The following is a 21998-nucleotide window of genomic DNA, read 5'->3' as shown; positions in this document are numbered from 1 at the left end:
GATAACTGACGCATTTCAATAACACTAAATAAGAAAGTGATACAATCCATTATTTAAAGTAAATTGAAATGGACGCACTTCATAGTTCTATTAAATATTACACTCCATGAGAGGATCCCAAATATTTAGTTTTTTAAACAAAATTCTATATAAAGTCTTAAAAGTATACATAAAAAATTATATATTTATATGTTGGTTTGACTCGGGGTTCTTTACTCAATATCAAACCAAATCAAACCAAACCTAGTCGAATTTTTAAATCGATTTGGTTTGACTTTTCGGTTTGGTGTGATTTTCTGGTTCGGGTTGAACACCCCTACTTCGTGTTCTCTCCGTGCCAAAGGTGACTTTCGACTTCTCGAATTCCAAACTATGAACTTAAATATCTTAAAACGTATTTTTTAATCATATTAACATAAAAATAATTGCAACTTACTGTAATTTGTATCTAATTTTTTGAGTATCAAATTTTTAATTTTAATATTGTCACGACCCAAAGGGTCATTACTGTTTTTTTATCCATTTACGAGCTTCCGAGGCCTTAAAAACCTCATTTATAGTCGCCTCAATTTGCTTGCGCAATCCGTACGCGTAGCTGGAAGCTCAAATATGAAATTCTGTGAAAATTTGCTAAGTTTTGATATTAAAATGAATAAATTTGACTTCGGTCAAAATTTTGGGTGAACGGGCTCGGACCCGTGAATTTACAGTTTCGAAAGGTCCGTAGGAAAATATGGGATGTGGACGTATGCCCGGAATCGAATTCCGAGGTCCCAGGCTCAAGAAATGAATTTTTGAGTAAAATTATTTTCTGAAAATATTTAAGGAAAATGAAAATGAAATTTGATTAAAAAGTGATGGTATCGCGTTTGTATTTTGGTTCCGGCGCCCGGTACAGGTCTTATATGTGGTTTAAGCGCTTCCTGTAAAGTTTGGTTGAAAACGGACGTCGTTTGACGTGTTTCGGACTTAATTTGGAAATTTGATGTTTTATGAAAACTTGGAAGAAATTATGAATTTTAGGCTAAATTCAATGTATATGATGTTATTTTGGCGATTTGATCGCGCGAGTAAGTCCGTAGGATGTTTTTGAGGTTGTGTTCATATTTGGTTTGGAGCTCCAAGGGCTCGGGTGAGTTCTGGATAGGCGTAGGAATGCATTTTGAACTTTGAAAATTTTCTGGTATTTCTGACCTGCAGGCTTCGCATGCTTGCAAATGCGAGCTCGCAAATGCAAAGAAACCTTCGCAAATGCGAAGGCAGTCACCTTGCTCAGGGATCGCAAATGCGATCACTGTATCGCAAATGCGAAAGCTGGACTTTCGCAAATGCGACATTTCTGTTCGCAAATGCGAAGTCCCCGGTTGTTCCCATGGTTCGCAAATGCGAACAATTGTTTGCAATTCCAGCAGGTCGGGGTTCGCAATTGCGAACCCCTGTTCGCAATTCCCACATCAGAGACTCAGCATTTTCATATTTAGTCGAATTTCAAGTCATTTTTCACCCCACTTTCAAAATACAACCCCTTAGGCGATTTTTCAAGAACAAGTTTCATCCCAAATCAATTGTAAGTCGATTTTTACTTGTTTCTTTCAATCATTAACATCATTTAACATGTTTTCCAACTTAAAATCACTGATTTTCATGGAGGAAATTAGAGAATTGGGTAGAGTTAGGGTTTTCATATATTTCGTGAATTAGACCTCGTTTTGGGGTCGAACTTGAAAGCAAATTATATATTCGGGCTCGTGGGGGAATGGGTGAATTTATTTTGGTTCGAACCTCGTGTTTTGACCAAGCGGGCCCGGGGTCGATTTTTATAATTTTGGGCAGAATGTTTAGGAAAATATATTTAGGCATTTGGATTGGATTGTTTAGTATTATTGATGATATTAAATCAATTGTGTATAGATACGATTGGATTGGAACCAAATTTAAAATGAAAAGCGGTGCTTAAGGATTGAGTTGGCTATAGAACTTCGAGGTAAGTGTTTGATCTACCTTAGCTTGAGGGAATAGGAGTTGAGTCTTATTTGCTATGTGCTAATTGTGGAGTACGATGTATAGGCATGGTGACGAGTATCTATACATTGGTGTCTAGTATGACCGTGAGTCTTTATATTGTAAATATTTGAATTTTGCTATATCTTCCATGTCTAAATGGTGATTTATATACATTGTGAAAAGTATGTGAAGGAAATTGTGATGTTAAATGTTTGAGGAGCGTTGGCTCGAATTATAAATGAACTACTAAGTAAGAATGAAAGAAAGAGGAAGAATCATTGAATTATTCCCTCGCCAAAAATATTATGGAATTGTTGACATATTCCTTGCTGGAAATTTTATCATATTATTGAGTCCTTGTTGGACCCCCTATTAATATTTTTCCAGTTTATTCCCTTGCCCCATAACTGCGATTGTTGATTGGGTGAGGAAGAGAGTAAAAGCACGAAGAGTGAGGCCGTGCCTTGTTTGATATATTGAAATGGGAGCGAGTGGTACGCATGCCACAAGTGATATTGAAATGGGAGCGAGTGGTACGCCTACCACAAGTGATATTGAAATGGGAGCGGGTGGTACGCCTACCACGAGTGATATGAAATGGGAGCGGGTGGTACGCCTACCACGAGATATGAGAAATGGGATCGGGTTGCACGCCTGCAACAAGATGAGCTGAATATGAAAGTTGTCTTTATTTCTTATTTCCGTGTTAGAAATTAAACTGTAGATTGTTTCTTCATTATTCCTGATATCCTGTTTATATCTGCTACCCCTTAAGCATGTCCCCTTCCCACATTTACTGGTTGTTTTTCATGTATCTCCTTGTTGTATGTATATGTATATATTTGAACTGCACAGGATTTATTTGAGTGTCTGGTCATAGCCTCGTCACTACTTCGCCGGGGTAGGCCTGACACTTACCAGCACATGGGGTCGGTTGTGCTGATACTACACTCTTTGCTCTTTTGCACAGATACAGGTTTCGGACAGCAGCAGCAGCACTAGCACGAGTGTTAGCAATTCGACCAGCGAGACACTGAGGTAGCCTTGCAGGCGTCCGCAGGTGTCACGAACCATTTTCCATAGTAGGTCATGATGGCGCCCAACACCATTGTCAGGCCAGCCAACGCGGAAATATAATCGAGTTCTCATTTTTACTCTTACCCAAAACTATGTATAACGGATTTTCAAATTTAATTTAAGACCAGATATGACCAATAATGTAGCATAATGGTTATACAACCCAAAAAAAATGTCTACTAATGTGTGTGCCAGAACCTGGTGTCACAAGCTACGGGCGACTAGTAGAATATACACAAAAGAATAATATACTGTCCTACTGTCTGAATCAGGATAGACAGAAACAAAAGTACAAGGAAAGACTTCTTCGGCTGCGGATCGGCATGAAAGAGAAGCAGCTCACCGTAGAAGTCCCAAGGATGCGCACCAGAATAGTATCCAGATCCACCTGCCTCAGATCCTGTACATTTAAGTACAGAAGCGTAGCATGAGTACATAAAAAACATGTACCCAGTAGGTATCCCGTCTAATATCGAAGAAGTAGAGACGAGAGGTCGACTTGATACTTACTAAGGTCAAGTAATAACGAGACTAATTCATAATAAGCAGGTATAACTCAAGTCATAAAATTTCCAAGTATGAAATAGAAATCCTTCCTTTGACCTTCCATAAAGAGTGTTCATTCATATATAAATATTCAAACAATTCTAAAGTTGGAACCACAGGTGGAAAGCTAGATAACTCATGCGCAAATAACCACCAAGGAACGTACGGCCCGATCCAACAGAAAAGTAAATGTGCACTGCCGAGGGTCGAACGGCTCGAACCATAGATGTATCTATTACCCCGCTCGCGAATCACACGTGCGACGCGGTAAAATTTAAATAAACAACCACCCTGCTCGCGAATCATGCATGCGACACAGGTACACGTAAAAACATGCTCAAATAGCAGATTAAGAATTTATCGGGGAGTAATTATTCAAATAAAGGCCAATCCTCTTCTAACAATTTAAGAAAATGAAGTTTAAATCCTCTTAGAAATTTATTCACTAATTCACTTTAATTTAAGAATTCAAAAGTCCATAGGATTACAAATATTCTAAGTATAGCATGTTTTTGGGTCCTAGACTACCGGACAATAGCATAATAGTAGCTAGGCACGGACTCTCGTCACCTCGTGCATACGTAGCCCCCACAAATAGGAACACATAACCAATTAACTCACCTAAGGGGACAATTCCCTCTTACAAGGTTAGAAAGGAGACTCACCTCGCTCCAAAGTGCACTTCCAATTTCCAAGAACGAGTCCAAGTCCTTAATTCGAAGCCGGACAATCCCAAACTATTTAAACGAAGTAAGAACTAATTAATATAACCTCACAAGATCGAATCCTAGCTATTTAAGAAATTCCCCAACCATAAACACAAGTTTCCTAAATTCCGACCCCGGGCCCACGTGCCCGGATTCCGAGATTTTTCGAAGGAAATTGTTCTCTATGCCCCAAGGATCGATAATATATGATTTCTAGTTCATTACATAGTAAATTACAAGATTAAATCTTAGTTTTATTAAAACCCTAGGTTTAGTGCTAACCCTTAATTTTTACTTAATTTCTAGTGTTTAGTCTATCTAATGTTCATGTATTTAAGCTAAGGGGGAGTGGAAATTACTTACCTTGTGATGATATGTGAAAACCCTCTCTTTGGAAGCCCCAATTTCGCCCAAGTGTGGAGAATAATGTGAAATAAATGTACTTGAGTTCGAATTAAAAGAGTTCACTGCCCAGCGATTTCCGCTTCTGCGGTTTGAGGACCGCATCTGCGGTCCCGCACCTGCGGAAATAAACTGAGCATATAAAAAGTAGTGCCTTGTAGTCATTGTTAGAGGAGTCGAAACAAAGTCCCCCAATATTGCCCTCCCTTGTTAATTCATCGAGCTCAAGTACCTTGGTGCAAAATCTTGTGGTAGGATTCCACAAGAATATATGCTCTTCCACGTTTATCAGAAGGAGACCATGAAAAGAACCCAACAAATTACATCCCAATGTAAAGCGTTTAATAGACTTACCATGTCTGTAGACTGGTCTTTTACTGACTGGATATATGAGATCTGTGAGGAAGATTTCTTGGCTTAGGGAGTCGAAGGAGGGTATATCTTTTCCGTAGGAAAGCGCAACAGCTCGTCGTCGTCGTTGTTGATTCGACAACTCGAATTTGGGATCTGAAATCCAAGAAAGCCATGGCTTAGAAACACACTTGAATCGCAAGAGGGAATTTGCTGGCAAGTATGAGAGAATACTTATGGTGACATCGTCAGGTATATTTATTGCCATGTGATGATGAGGAACTGGCGTTGAATTTGTGCTACTGAAACCTCTAGGGTTATACTTAAATATGAGTGACTGCGTTCCTTGCGTGAAAACAAAAAGGACTCCTTCCCGAAACCATATATCGTCTCTGTGCTGTTATTTAATTCTAGTTCTAGTCCCAGCTTTATTTGACAAAGAAAAAATTTAACCTTCGATTAGTTCAAAAGTGTTATTTTGATCCTAGAGCATAACGAAAATTTAATTTATAATGGTATCTTTATGTATAATATTTGAAAATTAAAAAAAAGGAAAGGTTCAAAAAATACACGTTAGGAGAGTACTGTAAACGCTGAAAGTTAGGACATCACTGAAAAACCTATGGAGCTCTTTCACTATCCACGAATCTATATCTATTATTACTACAACTACTACTATTACTACTACTACTACTACAATTATTATTATTATTATTATTATTATTATTATTATTATTATTATTATTATTATTATTATTATTATTATAGGCCGTGATGACGCCCAATGTCGCCATTAGACAAGCCAATGGTGAACTGTTCACTTAATCATTAATTTAATTATTTTTTAAATCATGAATTTTATTAAATAAAGAAATTAATGCATTAAAAATCATAGATACTTACGATATTAGTGAAACATAAAATAAAAGGTGGCAATATTAAGCCAAATCATAAATATCTACTAGGATATCCCAAACCCCAATGTCGCAAGTTCATGAGCATCTACAAATATATGCAGTACTGTTACACAACGGTCTAAAATAGAAAGTAGACAGAATACGAATAATGGATAAGATAGGGACTCCCTGTGTTGCGGAAGTAATATTCAAGCATGTCTAAATACGTATCTAGTTCCCTATTGAGGTATATGATAAAGATATTAATGTTCATAATATAAGTGACGTATGCACCCACAATCACAACTAATTTGTTATAACAGAAGATGTTAAAATACAAGAAAGTGTTTGTCTACTGCTATACTATGTCCACAAGAAGAATAGTCTTCAGCTATTATTGTTTATCTGTAGGTTTCCAAAGATAGTTTCAGCTAGTAATACGTTCTTGCAAGACTATTTTGCCTTTCAGTGACTTTCATATGCAATTGACTTAAGGAAAGAAGATATATCTCCCCGAGTTAATTATCTATAAAAAAAAAAAAAAGGGCTATATATCCTTAGTTTGCAAAATTTAGGATTGTCTATTGGAGGGCTTAGCTTTGGAGTTCTGGAGATATTCTGCAATGTGAGATTGAACGCTTATTCCAGGCTGATTTCAAGACCCTTGAGGTCCTTGAGGCAGTTACCACCGGTTGCGCAGTTATGTATCATTATTTACCATCGGTTGGGCAGTCATGCATTTACCACCGAGCTACGGCCGGTCAGGCAGTCATGCATTTACCACTGAGCTACGGCCGGTTGGGCAGTTACATATTTACCACCGAGCTATGGCCGGTCCGGCAGTCATGCATTTACCACCGCACTACGGCCGGTCGGGCAGTACCACTGATTAGTTGGGCAGTCATGCACCATACGATATGGATAATAGAAATAGTCTCAAAGAGAAGCATTATATATGAGTATAATAAGTATGCATATACGGTGGCACTTCAGAGATTCAGGTTGATTCTTATATGTCTTTAATTAATGTTGACTTATTGTTATGCTTCAGTTCTGCATTACATGCTCAGTACATTATTCGTACTAACTTCCTTTTGTTGGGACCCTGCATTCATGCCTGCAGGTATAGACAATCATTTTGACGAGCCTCATAGTAGACAAGGTCAGCATTTGGCGAGGGATCAGTAAGACTCCACCTCATTCGGAGTGAAGCCGAGTTTATGAGTCATCGTGTCAGAATTTTGCTACAGACATATGGGTAGGCCGGTACCCTGTCCCATTCGATGTCAAATAATCTTAGAGGCTTTGTAGATAGAGGCATTTGGTACAATATGTTAGAGGCCTTGACGGCCTATATGTATTAATGTTTTAAGAACGATGGTTCATTGATACAGTGTTGGCCCACTTACAGTTGTACATTATGGGTTGTGGCCATGTTGGCCCATGATAGTTACAAAATGAATGAGCCCAACTAACTCGGCCTATTTATGTGCTAGTCTTGGTCGAATGATCATGAGTTACAGAGTGGCTCGCTCGGGCCAGCTCGGCACCGGGTGACAGCCACACCTCCCCAAGTTTGGGGCGTGACAAAGTGATATCAGAGCGGGTCGTGTCCTAGGGAAGTCTACAAAGCCGTACCTAGTAGAGTCTCACTTATGGGAGTGTTGCGTGCCACCTTTATAATTGAGAGGCTATAGGGCATTTAGGAAATGTTACCCTTCTTTTGTTCCCAGATTGTGCCATAGAGCTGAGTCGTAAGAAGTCAATATGAAGCTTTCGCCATATTTTGTATGCACCAGAGGTGCATGTATCACAGTAGAGCTTTAAGGCGTAATTTCCACTTATGTGGAAGAGAGGCTATGAAAGAAACAGAAGATACGTTGCGAGATTGAAAGGTAAGTAAGTTAAAGGTGAAGAAGATATGAGATAGTCAAGTACAAAAGGTTGTGAATAGTCAAGACATCTGATATAGTTTGGTTTTTAAGTTTAAATTACAGAGGAGACCCTAGTGAAAATTTTGCAAATCTCTAAGAGTTAACATTCGAGGACGAATATTCTAAAGGGGGGAAGGATGTTACATCCCGTGAGTTTGAGCGCTAAATTTCTTAACACTGGAACTTATTATATGCATTTTTTTAAACGTTGATGTGTTTTTAAAAGAGTTAATATAAAAGTTTTAAGTTCTCACGTGAAGTTAATGTTATGTGTTTTGAGATTATAATTGAACAAGGAGCGTTAGTTACAAGTTGGATTGACAGACTAGAGATTTTTAAGGCAATGCTTGAGAAGCTTGACTTCATTTTCTTGTTTGATTTTTCAAATAGAGACTTTTTCCGTCCTATACCGTATATGAAAGCTTATTATAAAAAATGTGCATAGTTTCATATTTACCCGCCATGTTCACAGTTATTCTATAAAATATATACCATTCATTAAATACCAATTATTAGGAGCCCACAATCATACTCCTAAGTAAATCCTAGTCAGAAGCAAAGCCATTTTTTGGTCGGATATAAAGTCGGGTGAAATAAAAAGGGTATCCAATTTTGAATTGTCTGGAAGATCAAATAGTTATAATTATAAAGGGGAAAGAATCAGAGAGGTATACATGGGAAACATTTTTAACTCAATTTAACCCAAGAATAGAATGATTTAGTTTTACTAAATATAAACAACAAGGTTCCTGTTCGGTCAGTAGGTGCTTAACACTCAAAATGCAGTTTTGGCTACAGACCTGCATTCCATCATCTAGGATTGCAACCCCAATTTGGTCACAGTATGGAAGTAAATATTCTTCTAGATATTTTCCACCATTGACAGCCATTAAAAAGCTTGAAAGCTTTGAATTCAAATTTGGGTTTTCAAAAATCATTATTTATTTGGATTGTGTGTTGTTAAAAATAATCGGGAATATGGTTTGTAGTTTATATCTCAATTTTGAGGGGTTCTGGTGAAGATTAGACTTGGTTTTGACTGAATTTCAGATTGAAACTCGAAGAAGAAGAAGAAGAAGAAGAAGAAGAAGAAGAAGAAGAAGAAGAAGAAGAAGAAGAAGAAGAAGAAGAAGAAGACATATTGCAGAAATTGTAGATAAATTGTAGATTATTTGTATTCTGATTGTAGATGCTTTATTTTCTGTTTTCACAAATAAAAAACGGCTAAAACTTCTACAAATCTTCTGCAAAAAAACGTAATTATGTCGAAAATCCCAATTAAACTACAATTGAATGGGAATTGCGATATAAAAATGCAATGTACCCAGTTTATAGATATTTTGTAGATAAATTGTAGATTATTTGTATTCTGATTGTAGATGTTTTGTTTTCTGTTTTCGCAAATCAAAAACGACTAAAACTTCTACAAATCTTCTGCAAACAACACAATTATATCGAAAATACCAAGTAAGCTACAATTGAATGAGAAATTATACCAATGTCAAAATTACCAATTAAGCTACAAGCTACAATCGATTCAATAACTCCATTATATTTTGATATTAGCTCATTTTCAGAGCTCACTAATGGAGATCATGGCACTGAAAGTTTGCCTGATGCAACTCTTCAGCGTTTTAAGTTTAAGTGGCCTTCCTTTGGGAAATCTCCAAAACATTCTCCTAAAAGTAACCCTTCTCGTAGCCCTCCACCTAAGCGGCAATAGCCGTCGCCACTACCACCACCTTCTCCACCACCTCCATCACCTTCTCCACCACCTCCATCGCCGTCACCTCCACCACCACCATCGCCGTCACCACCACCGCCTTCTCCACCAGCTGATGATATGGCACTATCTCCATCACCAGCTGCGACACCGACACCACCAGATATGCTGTTGCGATCCTCAGCTCGTCTCGCTGGAAATATGGTCATTTCTGGCCTTCATTAATTACTTTGGAAAAAAATAATAAGAAAGGAAGGAGTAACAACTTTATTAAATGATTGAGAAAGAAAATGTCCATTGTTGAGAATAAAAATCGGATGTGCATTTTCTATCGGTAAGTCCAAAATTAAGACTTACGAAAATTAAAAGAAAGTACTAATTTGACTACGAATATGTGAATTGTTCTAGAATTTGAATCACTAAATATCGTTTTCCCACCTTTGCTTTCCTAATTAATTACAAGAGGAAAATACATAAACAACGAAATGGAGATAGTCGGACTTGTTAGAGGAATTAATGGACGAAAAGAATACATTGTGTAACATTAAATTAATTTTATTCATATAACTCTGACTCATATTCCATGCTAAAAACATACTTTTGAATAATCTTGCGTTCAAATCTCATTGCTATCTTTTATCACAAAAAAATTTACGTGTTTGGCTATTAAAGCAATTATACCAAAGCTACAAGCTACAAGCTAAAATACACTACGATATAGAATTGGTAATTTGGTATACTAAGTGTAATTAAGTCAATCCTTAAACATTAAGGGTAATAAGGTTTCCTATGTGGCATAGGAATGTAAAAATTCCTTTCAAAAAATGGTAGGTTAACTCTTAGAGAGTCTCACTTGTTTGGGAGTGTGATATGTACATAACGAATTCAACCAGTGTATGATATTTTGAGTGGGATATTTTTGTAAAATAATTTGAAAAGAAAATATAATTTTATATAGTTATTAATATTACTACTTTCGAGTATGCTTTAAATTATACACATAATATGAGAAAGTTTATGAGATTTTCTTTATTGTAAAGATAGAAATTATTTTCTCACAAGAAAAGAAGGTTATCTTTTTACCATTTTAAGAATTAAGCATACAAAAATTTGTACTCTTTATATGAGATTAGAAAAATTAGAAGTTGAGAAAATATATGTGTTTTTACATGGATGTTTTAAATAGTAGTATATGTATTTATATTATATGGTACCACATGACGATAATAGTAGGGCGTATAAAGTGTATCAAAAATAAGTAAAATTTTAAGTAATTTGAGACAATTCTTAATTACGCGGGTAATTGGTTAATTACCGGATAGCGGGATATTACCTAATTAATTAATTGATAATTGAATAAAGTTTAAGCCCCCGCTGGGAATCAAAAAGGATCATCTTTGATCAATTAGTATATAAAAAGAACTTTGGGAACTAACCAAATAAAGTTGTTGGGCACTCTTTCGAAAAAAACGACAGTAAATAGGCATTTCGCCTTGTCATTTCAGTACGCAGCAAAGTGATTTCAGAAGAGCGCTAATCTTGATCCCCCAAAAAATTCTCATAAATCAAGTGAAAATAATTGCAAATCACCGTGAGTCTCTCTTCAGGATTATTCAAGAATACTTATCAAAGAGAAAGACTAGGGTTTTGTCACGACCCTAAAACCGACCCAGTCGTGATTGAAAGTACAAGAGGGGGGTGAATTGTATCCTTTTTAAATTTCTAGTCGACTACTCTTCAGACCTAGTTGACTTATGCGGAGGCAGCCTGCACAGAACTGTTAGTCCTTTCGATTTAAACAAGTGTTAATCGCAATAAACAGTAAATTAAAGGAACAGAATATAATATAAGAGCGATAAAGTAAATGACACCAGGAATTTTATACTGGTTCGGAACCAATGTGGTATCCTAATCCAGTCCTCTTGGGTTGCAAGAGTGTTGTCTTTTAGAGCTCTTCGTAAATTGAATTGAGTACAGCCTTTGTGATTTTCAACGATCACCACCAACGCTGACAGGGTTGGTTTTCACTCGCTCACCAACAATGACTATTTGGTTTTCACTCGCTCACCAAAGAAACGAACAATGACACAACCTCTAGGACACACTACCTCTCCAATATTTTTCTGTCTCTCTTCTCTCTTTTGTGTACACAGTAAATCTACTAAAGTGAATTACAATGGTTGTTAAGAGTAGAATAAAGAACTTGTAGTTGGATAGACAATTTGTATAGAAGGCTGCGTACTTTCTTCCTTCATCGAGCTAGTATATTTATAGCCCTCTCAACTTGTTATGGCTATTGCACATTCCGAGGGGATTTGACCATTGCTCATTTATTTGTTTCCATAATTTGCAGCTCCAGCACTTGTATGAATATGGATAGTATGTTGACTTGTCACTTCTTTGAAGATGGATATGGGCATCTTTGCAATATTGATTTCCTTTCCTTGTTTGACTTTATGTACTTGGACAGATCCTAATTGTCTCTACTTTCCTTTCTTGAATATGAAAATTCTTCATTGAGTACCAGCATGAGAATCCTTGTGTAGAGGATTCTTTTTCTTTTATGGTAGTAGAATATTTGCTCTTTATTTGCAAGCAATATCTTGGTTGATCTTCTTTACACAACTTTGCATTTCATAACTCCATCTCCACGTGCATCTTCTTCAACCTTCCATAGCCTTGATGAATTTCTATAAGAGCAATAGTTCTCTACGCGCGTCTTCTTCAACCTTCCATATCCTTGATGAATTTCCAGAAGAGTAATAGTCATTCTTTATATGGAACTCAAACTTATTTCCATACATTATTTTATTTTTCCATACCAAAGGGGAATGTAGTAAGAATATTTTCCCATAAATAATAATGGCATTTTTGAACTCCCATTGGAAATCCTTTCTTGATCTTGTAAAATAATCTTCCATAATAGAGATATTTACTTTACATAGAAAATATATTCTTCTCCTATTATATTAAAAATATTCCTTTCTTGATCTTGGAAAATAATCTCTTTCCATAGTATAGATTGTACTATATCCATAATGTATTTTCTTTCCATAGAAAATATATTCTTCCTTGGTCTTGTAGTATCTTTTCCTTGTAGTATTTTTCTTTCACAAAATAATAGATCTTCTCCATGATTCTAGCAACTTTCCTTTCAAGATGTTGAAAAACTTTCAATCCATAATATCCTGTAGATTCTTCTTCTGATATTGTAGTGAGTCATTCAATATTTGATATTCACTTTCCCATAATATTCTCTTTCCCATATTTGTTTGGATCTTTACCAGCATTTTCTTTCTTGAATAACCTGTACAAAAAATAAGATTACCACAAGTAAATGTTCTTTGATTAATAATTATGTTGGTTTGTTATCATCAAAATTAATACGTGAAAACTTGAAGCTAACAGTGATGGCGTCTATCGTGAAACTAGGCCAGCCGATACAACTTCCGAATTAACCATTTAATCAATAACAATAATTTCTTTTAGCCTTTGACTAATCAGATATCTCATAATGTAAGTCTAAATGAACAGTGCGAAATAAATACACAAGCCCGACATCGGGGTGTCACAAGTCACGAGCATCTACTAAGGTTTGAATACAGCAAGGAGTCTAAAATGTACTAAATACAGTCTAAGGAAGACAAAAGGAAGAAAAGCAGTGCTGCGAACGCCGGGCAGCTGCCTTGCTAACTCCAATGACTCTGCCACTGAGCAATCAATACCCGCTACCGGGTTCAGAACTACCAGAATCTGCGGACAAGGTGCAGGGAGTAATGTGTGTACGCCAACTCAGTATGTAATAAAAGTAAATGGATGCTGAGCAGTAAGAAAACACGTAAGCCACGTCATAACGCTACAGCAAAAGCAGTATATTTCCAAAAACAGTACAGAAATTGTTTACTTCGTAGATCATACTCAGTTTCGGTAAAACCTTTTAAAAACAACTTTCAATAGTTTCAAACGAGTGATAAAACAGTGAGTAAAAATGATAGAAACGTAAATAGCCCCTCGGGCACAATATCACAGAACCAGCCCCTTGGGCTAGCTCACAATCACTCGTAATCAGCCCCTCGGGCTTCAATATGAATCAACAACGGCCCCTCGGGCTACAACACATCACTCACACTAGGTACCCGCGTTCACTGGGGATGTACAGACTCCGGGAGGGACCCCTTACGGCCCGAGCGCAATAACAAGTCATCTCGTGGCATAATCAAACAGGCTCTCAGCCTCATATCAATCCACCTCGTGGCGTAACAAATCAGGCCCTCGGCCTCATAACCATAAATCAGTACCACATGCTGCGGCGCGCAGCCCGATCCCATGATATCCTCACAATACAGGCCATCGACCTCACTCAATCAGATCTCACTCAAGTCCCTCGGGCTGAGAATAAAACAAGTACTCGACTCAAAATCATTTATGAAATCAAAAGGAGTGAATAAAACCGAGTTATTAAAACGTAAGAACATAGCATGTCTGAGTGTAAACATTAAACCAAAACAGTGAGGTAAAACAATAGTAAAAGCCCCTAAGGGTCCAGGCAATCGGCACAAGGCTCAGACACTGCATTTAGCCCCAAATAAAATAATATTTTCCAAAATATAACAATATCAAATAGTTTTCAAGTAAAATATGCGACTTAATAATCGTACGGGATGGACCAAGTCACAATCCCCAACGGTGCACAACCTCACGCTCGTCATCTAGCGTGTGCGTCATCTCAAAGTAGCACAATGATGTGAAATTCGGGGTTTCATACCCTCAGGACAGTATTTACAATCATTACTTACCTCAATCCGAGCAAAATCCTACTACAAAATGCCTTTTGCCCCTCGTATCGGCCTCAATCGACCCGAATGTAGCCACAATTAATTCAATTTAGTCAATACTAATTATAGGAATTAATTTCATATGAAAATACTAATTTTCCAACAAAATCCAAAATTTAACTCAAAATCACCAATGGGGCCCACATGTCAGAATCCGATAAAACTCACAAAATCCGACAACCCATTCAACCACGAGTCTAACCATACCAAAATAACAAAATTCCGATAACATTTCGACCCTCAAATCCTCAAATCTATCCAAGAGGGTTTTCAAACTTTTCAAACTTAAAATCACCAATTAAATGTTAAAAACAACGATGGATTCGGGTAATCTAACCAAAGTTGAGCTAAGAACACTTACCCCGTTGTTTTCTCTGAAAATCCCTCGAAAAATCGCCCCACCCGAGCTTCTTTGGTCCAACAATAGAAAAATGGGACGGGACTTTATTCAGCTGCCCAGGGTTTGTTCTCCGCGTTCGCAACCCCTCAATCGCGTTCGCGATGAACAAATTCCTCATCAGCGATTTCCAAACTCATTCCAGACAACCTTTAGTATAATTGACATAACATTTTACACACAACTCCAAATGACAAATGATTTGATGTTCTGAAAACTAGACACTCAGGGCTATAATTTCATAAGTTGATCATTTCCTGAGTCATTATATATTGCGAGATATAAGCTTCCAAAGTCAGCCCTGTGCAGTAGAGATTTTTGAACTCTCCCCAGACAGCCTGTAGTGTAACTACCATAACCTTTCGTACACAAATCTAAATTCTAATTAATTTACATTTCTGAAAACTCGACACAAAGAGCTACAAGTTTCATGTTCGGATCATCTCCAAATACCTTATATATTGTGCGATATGAGCCTCCGAAGTCAGACATATGCAACCGAGATTTCCTTCTTCGCGAACGCGAGGGTCTCTTCGAGAATGCGAAGAACAAACTTCCAGAAGCCAAATTGTTCTTCGCGAACGCGAGATGCTCCACGCGAACGTGAAGAAAAACACCAGATATCAGAAAATCAGCATCCAAAGTAGCCCAAAATGATCCGAAACGCACCCGAAACACGCTCGAGTCCCCGGGGACCCAAACTAAATATACCAACAAGTCCTAAAACATGATACGGACTTGGTCGAAACTTCAATTCAAGCTTAATGAAACTAAGAACTTCCAACTTCTATATCCGACGCCGAAACCTATCAAATCAAGTCCGACCTCAAATTTTGCACACAAGTCATAAATGACATAACGGAGCTATGAAAATTTTTAGAACTGAATTCCGACCTCGATATCAAAAAGCCAACTCCCCGGTCAAACTTCCAAACTTAAATTTCTCATTTTCGCCATTTCAAGCCTAATTTAGCTACGAACCTCGAAATAAATATCCGGACACACTCCTAAGTCCGAAATCACCATACGGAGCTATTGGAATCATCAAAAATCCATTCCGGGGTCGTTTACGCATTTTTTACCTTCCGGTCAAATTATTCAACTTAAGCTTTCTTCTTGGAGACTAAGTGTCTCAATTCATTTCAATATCTTCACCGGACCCTAACCAATTACCCCGACAAGTCACATAACAACTGCAAAGCATGAATTAGCAGTAAATGGGGGAAATAGGATTGTATTATTCAAAACGACCGTTCGGGTCGTTACAGGTTTGGAGATTTTAAGATTGTGGTGATTGATTATTGTTGGCGCATGTAGAAGCTCATATTACTTGAAAGGGAGGATTTTGAGATTGAAGTGCTAACGGGCTGAACCGTCGTCGTGTGGATAGGTAAATGAAAAAGGTATGTTAAGGCTAATCCTTCTTTCTTTTGGCATGATCCAAGTAACGATACGTAAACGTAATGATATTCCATAAGTGGTTCTACTCTAAGCAGTTAAGGATGTCCATGTTATTCATTCCCATAAAGTGATATTCAAGCATGTCTAAGTACGTATCTAGTTCTCTATTGAGATATATGATAAAGATATTATTGTTCATAATATAAGTGACATATTCACTCACAATCACAACTAATTTGTTCTAACAGAAGATGTTAAAATACAAGAAAGTGTTTGTCAACTGCTATACTATGTCCACAAGAAGAATATTCTTCAGTTATTATTGTTTATCTGTTGGTTTTCAAAGATAGTTTCAGATAGTAATACGTTCTTGCAAGACTATTTTGCCTTTTAGTGACTTTCATAAGAAATTGACTTAAGGAAAGAAGATATATCTCCCGAGTTAATTATCTATAAAAAGAATGGGATGTATATCCTTAGTTTGCAAAATTTAGGATAGTCTATTGGAGGGCTTAGCTTTGGAGTTCTGGAGATATTCTGCAATGTGCGATTGAAGGCTTATTCCTGGCTGATTTCAAGACCCTTGAGGTCCTTGAGGCAGTTACCACCGGTTGGACAGTTATGTATCATTATTTACCATCGGTTGGGCAGTCATGCATATTCATTTACCACCGAGCTACGGCCGGTCGGGCAATCATGCATTTACCATCGAGCTACACCCAATTGGGCAGTTGCATATTTACCACCGAGCTATGGCCGGTCGGGCAGTCATGCATTTACTACCGCGCTACGGCCGGTCGGGCAGTTACCACTAATCAGTTGGGCAGTCATGCATCATACGATATGGATAATAGAAATAGTCTCAAAGAGAAGCATTATATATGAGTATAATAAGTATGCATATACGGTGGAACTTCAGAGATTCAGGTTGATATTTATATGTCTTTAATTAATGTTGACTTATTGTTATGCTTCAGTTCTACCTTACATACTCAATACATTATTCGTAGTGACGTCCTTTTGTTGGGGACACTGTATTCACGCCTGCAGGTATAGAAAATCAGTTTAACGATCCCTCACAGTAGACGAGGTCAGCATTCAGCGAGGGATCGGTAAGGTTCCCCCTCATTCGGAGTGCAACCGAGTTTATGAGTCATCATGTCAATTTTACTACAGACATATGGGTAGGCCGGTACCCTATCCCATTCGATGTCAAATAATCTTAGAGGCTTTATAGGCAGAGGTTCATTTGGTACAGTATGTTAGAGGCCTTGACAACGCATATGTATTCATGGTTTAAGAACGATGGTTCATTGATACAGTGTTGGCCCACTTACAGTTGTACATTATGGGTTGTGGCCATGTTGGCCCATGATAGTTACAAAAGGAATGAACCCAGCTAACCCGGCCTATGTATGTGCTAGTCTTGGTCGAATGATCATGAGTTATAGAGAGGCTCGCTCGGGCCAGCTCGGCACCGGGTGCCAGCCACGCCTCCCCAGGTTATAGGCGTGACAGACGAATCCGAAGAAGAAGGGGAAGAAGTCTTTGAAGTGGTGGCTCGCGTGCGGTCGTGGTTCAAGGGACAAGGGGACCCCGAACCAGAAAGAGGTGGGGCTAATTTGCCTCAAGCTAGGGAGGCCGATGAGGATGCCATGGTTGGGGACAATGAGGAGGTCGTAGACGAGGCCTCCCGAGATGTATGTAATGCCCCGAAGGAAGCACTTGATGTGATAGACATCATCGTGTCTCCTTCGTTCACTGAGTCTATGTTCAACAAGGCTCAGACGATGAAGGGGTTCCCTAACGAGGGGCCCAAGGAGAGGAAGACCCCCTTCGTGGCTTTTTTGATGGTGTGGATTATGCCACCACGGAGGACGTCACCAGATTGGGTGACTTGGCGGTGCCGAGAAATAGTCCATCTTCGGGAATAAGCGGGCCTTCCTCGAGTCCGAAGCTGATCAATTGGTTCCCAGCTCCGAGGGTGGATCCTGACCGTAAGTGATCGATCATCATCTCTATTCCGTAGGATTTCTGGGTCCTCTCTACCCCTGTAGGGGTGGCCATTTATCTTTGGTACTTGGTAACCGAGGAACACCAAGCCAAGATGAACGAGGTAGAAGCACCCTGCATGTTCAACGAAGCATAACAAGCGTTAAACCGGGTAACTTTAGATACCTATTGGTGACATCTAATTTGCACTTAGATTAATCTGTAGATGGTCATAACGTTTTCCTTTGTGTTTTTAGGCCTCGATGTTTCATCATGAGACTTTTCTCCGATATCGTGAAGAGCTAAACCAGTATGAGGCCGAGATTCGAGGGCTCACTGAGAAGAGAGATGCTTACAAACTTCTCAACAAGCAACGTGAAGGGAAAGCTAAGAGCCTCCGAGCAGAGCTAAAGGCAGCTCGGAAGGAGAACATCGACCTATCGAGCAGGTAAGAAGAATATTTAAGGTTAGTGATGATAAGTCAGATACGGTGACTAACGGCCCGAACCCGCAGGTCCAATAGAAGCTTGATTGGATCGAGCAGCTCCGGGTAGAGATGGATGTGTTAAAGGCTGAGGCCGAAGAATGGAAAAGCAAAATGGACCGTTTGGCCTCGAAAAAGGAAACTGCCCGGGTGTAATTAGTTTCAGCCGAGGTTCAGCTTCGGGCGGCAAAGAAAAAGGCTAGGGTGCAGGCTAAAAAGATTGAGGAGCTCCATTCTCAACTAAGTTCGGCGAAAAACTCTGTCCAAGGAGCTTGAAACAGCCAAGTTGATGGCCGTGGTTGTTAAAACCAATGCCAACGAGATGGTGGCCCAATATTGGGCCGATGCCGAGGCGGCTCAGGATCGAGCGAAGGATATCGTCGAGCACGCAAAACGGCTATCTCGAAGGGAGTCCCATTCATGCTCGGGGTTTCGACTTATCGGCTGAAATTGAGAGTGACAAGGAGCTCAAAGCCAAGTCCAAGAAGTTGGCTTATCCCGAGGATGGTGAAGGCTTCGAGAGTTTGAGCGGATCCGAGAGCGGAGGAGACCTCGAAGGTTCTGGTGAAGACTAGGCCACTTAGGCGCTTTACATTTTTATATTACCTTTTTGTTGAGACCATTTGGCCTTTGTTAAAATTTGCATCGGGGCTGTTTGGTGCTTGTAAAAATTTGTATCGAGGCCATTTGGCCTTTGTAAAAATCTTTCGATATGTATATAAGGCTTTTTTTCTTCAGCATATCCTGAGTTTTCTCTTTACTTTAATTTTTTGTGTTTGCAAAGATCGAAATTCCCCAGCATGAAATAGTTAGGTTATGTCCTTGCATTCAACATTACTTCGTTTTAAGGAATCGTGGGGGTTCGGTGTGACCGAAAATATTCCCCAAAGTACTTATACTTTTTTAGATTATAGTTTGCCAAGGGTAGCCTTTAGAACCGGTTAAGAAATTTTAAGGCCTTGTTGTTTTTTTTACGAGTCTCGGACGTCTCCGAACCTTTTTAATCTGGCCGTAACTTTTTTAGTTCGGGTGTTGCCCAGTGGGCTCGTTATCCCGAGTAGGGATGGTCGTAGCCTTTAATGTTCGAGCGTTGCTAAATAGGTCTTGTGCCCCCGGGCTTTGATAGCCCGGATTATTTGAGTTTGTCTTCGAACGGCAGTCCTCGAGTAAGAGTTATCGTATGAACTCGAATTAAGGCGTCCCTTGAGCTCGATACCTTCAGGGGATCGGATGTAGGAAATTCCTTAAGAAGGGCAAAAAAGAAAAAAAATTAGGGACAAGATATTTATCTGCAAGGTAGAGACTTCTTTTTCTTCTTGTGAGTAATAGTTACACGTGTATAAGCTTTAAGCCAGGGCTCGAGCAGTCTACGCGGGCACAGTTCATTTGATCGTTTGGCCCTTACAATAAATCGTATCGATCGAGTCAAGAGTATTCGATCACAAAGTCTCTTTCCTTGCTAGAGTCATTATCCGAGGGTAATGCCCCTAGTGTTCGAGGTTGATCATAGAGAAGCCTCGAATACTGCTGATGTGATCTTTGACACCGATTCATGATCGGCCTTTGATTCTAAGTTAGCACGATCCACCGTTTCCTCGTTAAAAACCTGGCCGAAAAACCCATTTGTGAAAAAATCGGTCTAAGGGAAAAAGAATGTAAAGCATGCGTTCAGACCTAAAAATTTGTACCGTTCCTTGCTGGTTACCTACAAGTGTCAGTTTAAAAATAAGTAAAAATGAAGAATGGGGTCATACAATAGCAGTAGTATCGCTTCAATTGAGTTACGTTCCAGTTATTCGGTAGTCGTTCACCGTTTATTCCTCCAAGTTTGTACGATCCTTTTCTAGTGATCTCGATAATTTGATATGGCCCTTCCCAGTTCGGCCCCAGCTTCCCCTTTTTGAGATTCCGGGTGCTTAGTGTGACCTTTCTTAACACTAAGTCCCCGATATTGAAGTGTCGAAGGTTTGCCCTTCGATTGTAATATCTCTCGATCCGCTGTTTTTTAGCGGCCAACCGGACAAGGGCGACTTCACGCCTTTCATCCAATAGCTTCAGGCTCGTACTCGTGGCCTCATAATTTGAGTCCTGGGTTGCATATGGAAACATAATACTTGGTTCCACGACTTCGACCAGTATTAGAGCTTTGGCGCCGTAAACTAGTGAGAACGGGGTGGCCCCGGTACTGGATTTTGAGGTCGTACGGTATGCCCATAATACTTCGGGTAGGACTTCCTTCCATTTTCATTTTGCATTGGTTAACCTCTTTTTGAGGTTTGGAGTATGGTTTTGTTGGTCGATTTTGCTTGACTGTTCCCACTAGGGTGATAGGGTGTTGATAGAATCCTTCTGATCTCATGATCTTCGAGAAACTTGCTTACTTTTCTGCCGATAAATTGTTTCCCGTTGTCGCACACGATCTCGGAGGGCATTCTGAATCGTCATATGATGTGGTCCCAAATGAAATCGATGACTTCCTTCTCCCTGACCTTCTCGTATGCCTGGGCCTCCACCCACTTAGAAAAATAATCACTCATAAATAATATAAATTGAGCCTTACCGGGTTCCTATGGAAAGGGGTCGACGATGTCCATTCGCCACTTCATGAATGGCCATGGCGATAAAACCAAATGCAGCAGCTCCCGGGTTGATGGATCATCGGAGCATGTCTTTGATATTAATCACATTTCCGCACGAACTCTTTTGCGTCTTTTTCTATATCAATCCAGTAGCAGCTGACTCTGATTAATTTTTGAACCAATGATTCGGCGCTTTAGTGGTTTCCACAAGTGCCTTCATGGACTTCCCTCAAAACGTACTCAGTATCTCCTTGTCCTAGAAATATCGCTAGTGGGGCATCGGACGTTCTTCTGAATAGGGCTCCATCTTTGGACAAGCTAAACCGGGTTGCCTTCATACGCAGGGCCCTTGATTCTTTTGGATTCGAGGGGAGTTTTCTGGTCTTCAGATATTCTATATATTTGTTTCTCCAGTCCCAAGTAAGGTTTGTTGAGTTTATCTCGGCATGGCCTTCTTCTACTACCAATCTCATGAGTTGTACGACTGCCCGCGAGTTGAACTTGTCGTCCTCGACCGAAGATCCTAAGTTAGCAAGGGCATGGCCTTACTATTTTGATCCCGAGGTACGTGTTGCAAAGTCCACTCCCTGAACCAATGTAATATCACCTGCAACTTGTCCAAGTATTTTTTCATTCGTTCTTCGCTAACCTCGCATGTCCCATTAACTTG

At 39.1% G+C, this 21998-nt stretch overlaps 1 protein-coding gene across 1 annotated transcript; it reads right to left on the bottom strand.

Moving 5' to 3' along the window:
* Positions 1-9543: 9543 nt before the first annotated feature.
* LOC109243019 (glycine-rich protein 23-like) lies at positions 9544-9849 on the bottom strand. The gene has a single exon (XM_019409908.1). The coding sequence runs from the start codon at positions 9847-9849 to the stop codon at positions 9544-9546; it is 306 nt and encodes a 101-aa protein (XP_019265453.1).
* Positions 9850-21998: the final 12149 nt, after the last annotated feature.

Source organism: Nicotiana attenuata, unplaced genomic scaffold (assembly GCF_001879085.1).
Source record: "Nicotiana attenuata strain UT unplaced genomic scaffold, NIATTr2, whole genome shotgun sequence".
Lineage (NCBI taxonomy): Eukaryota > Viridiplantae > Streptophyta > Magnoliopsida > Solanales > Solanaceae > Nicotiana > Nicotiana attenuata.
Note: the sequence above shows the minus strand (reverse complement) of the source record. Positions and strands in the feature narration are given on the sequence as shown.

Coding starts and splice junctions, on each gene's coding strand:
- LOC109243019 (XM_019409908.1), bottom strand. CDS start 9,849: ATGACCATATTTCCAGCGAGACGAGCTGAGGATCGCAACAGCATATCT.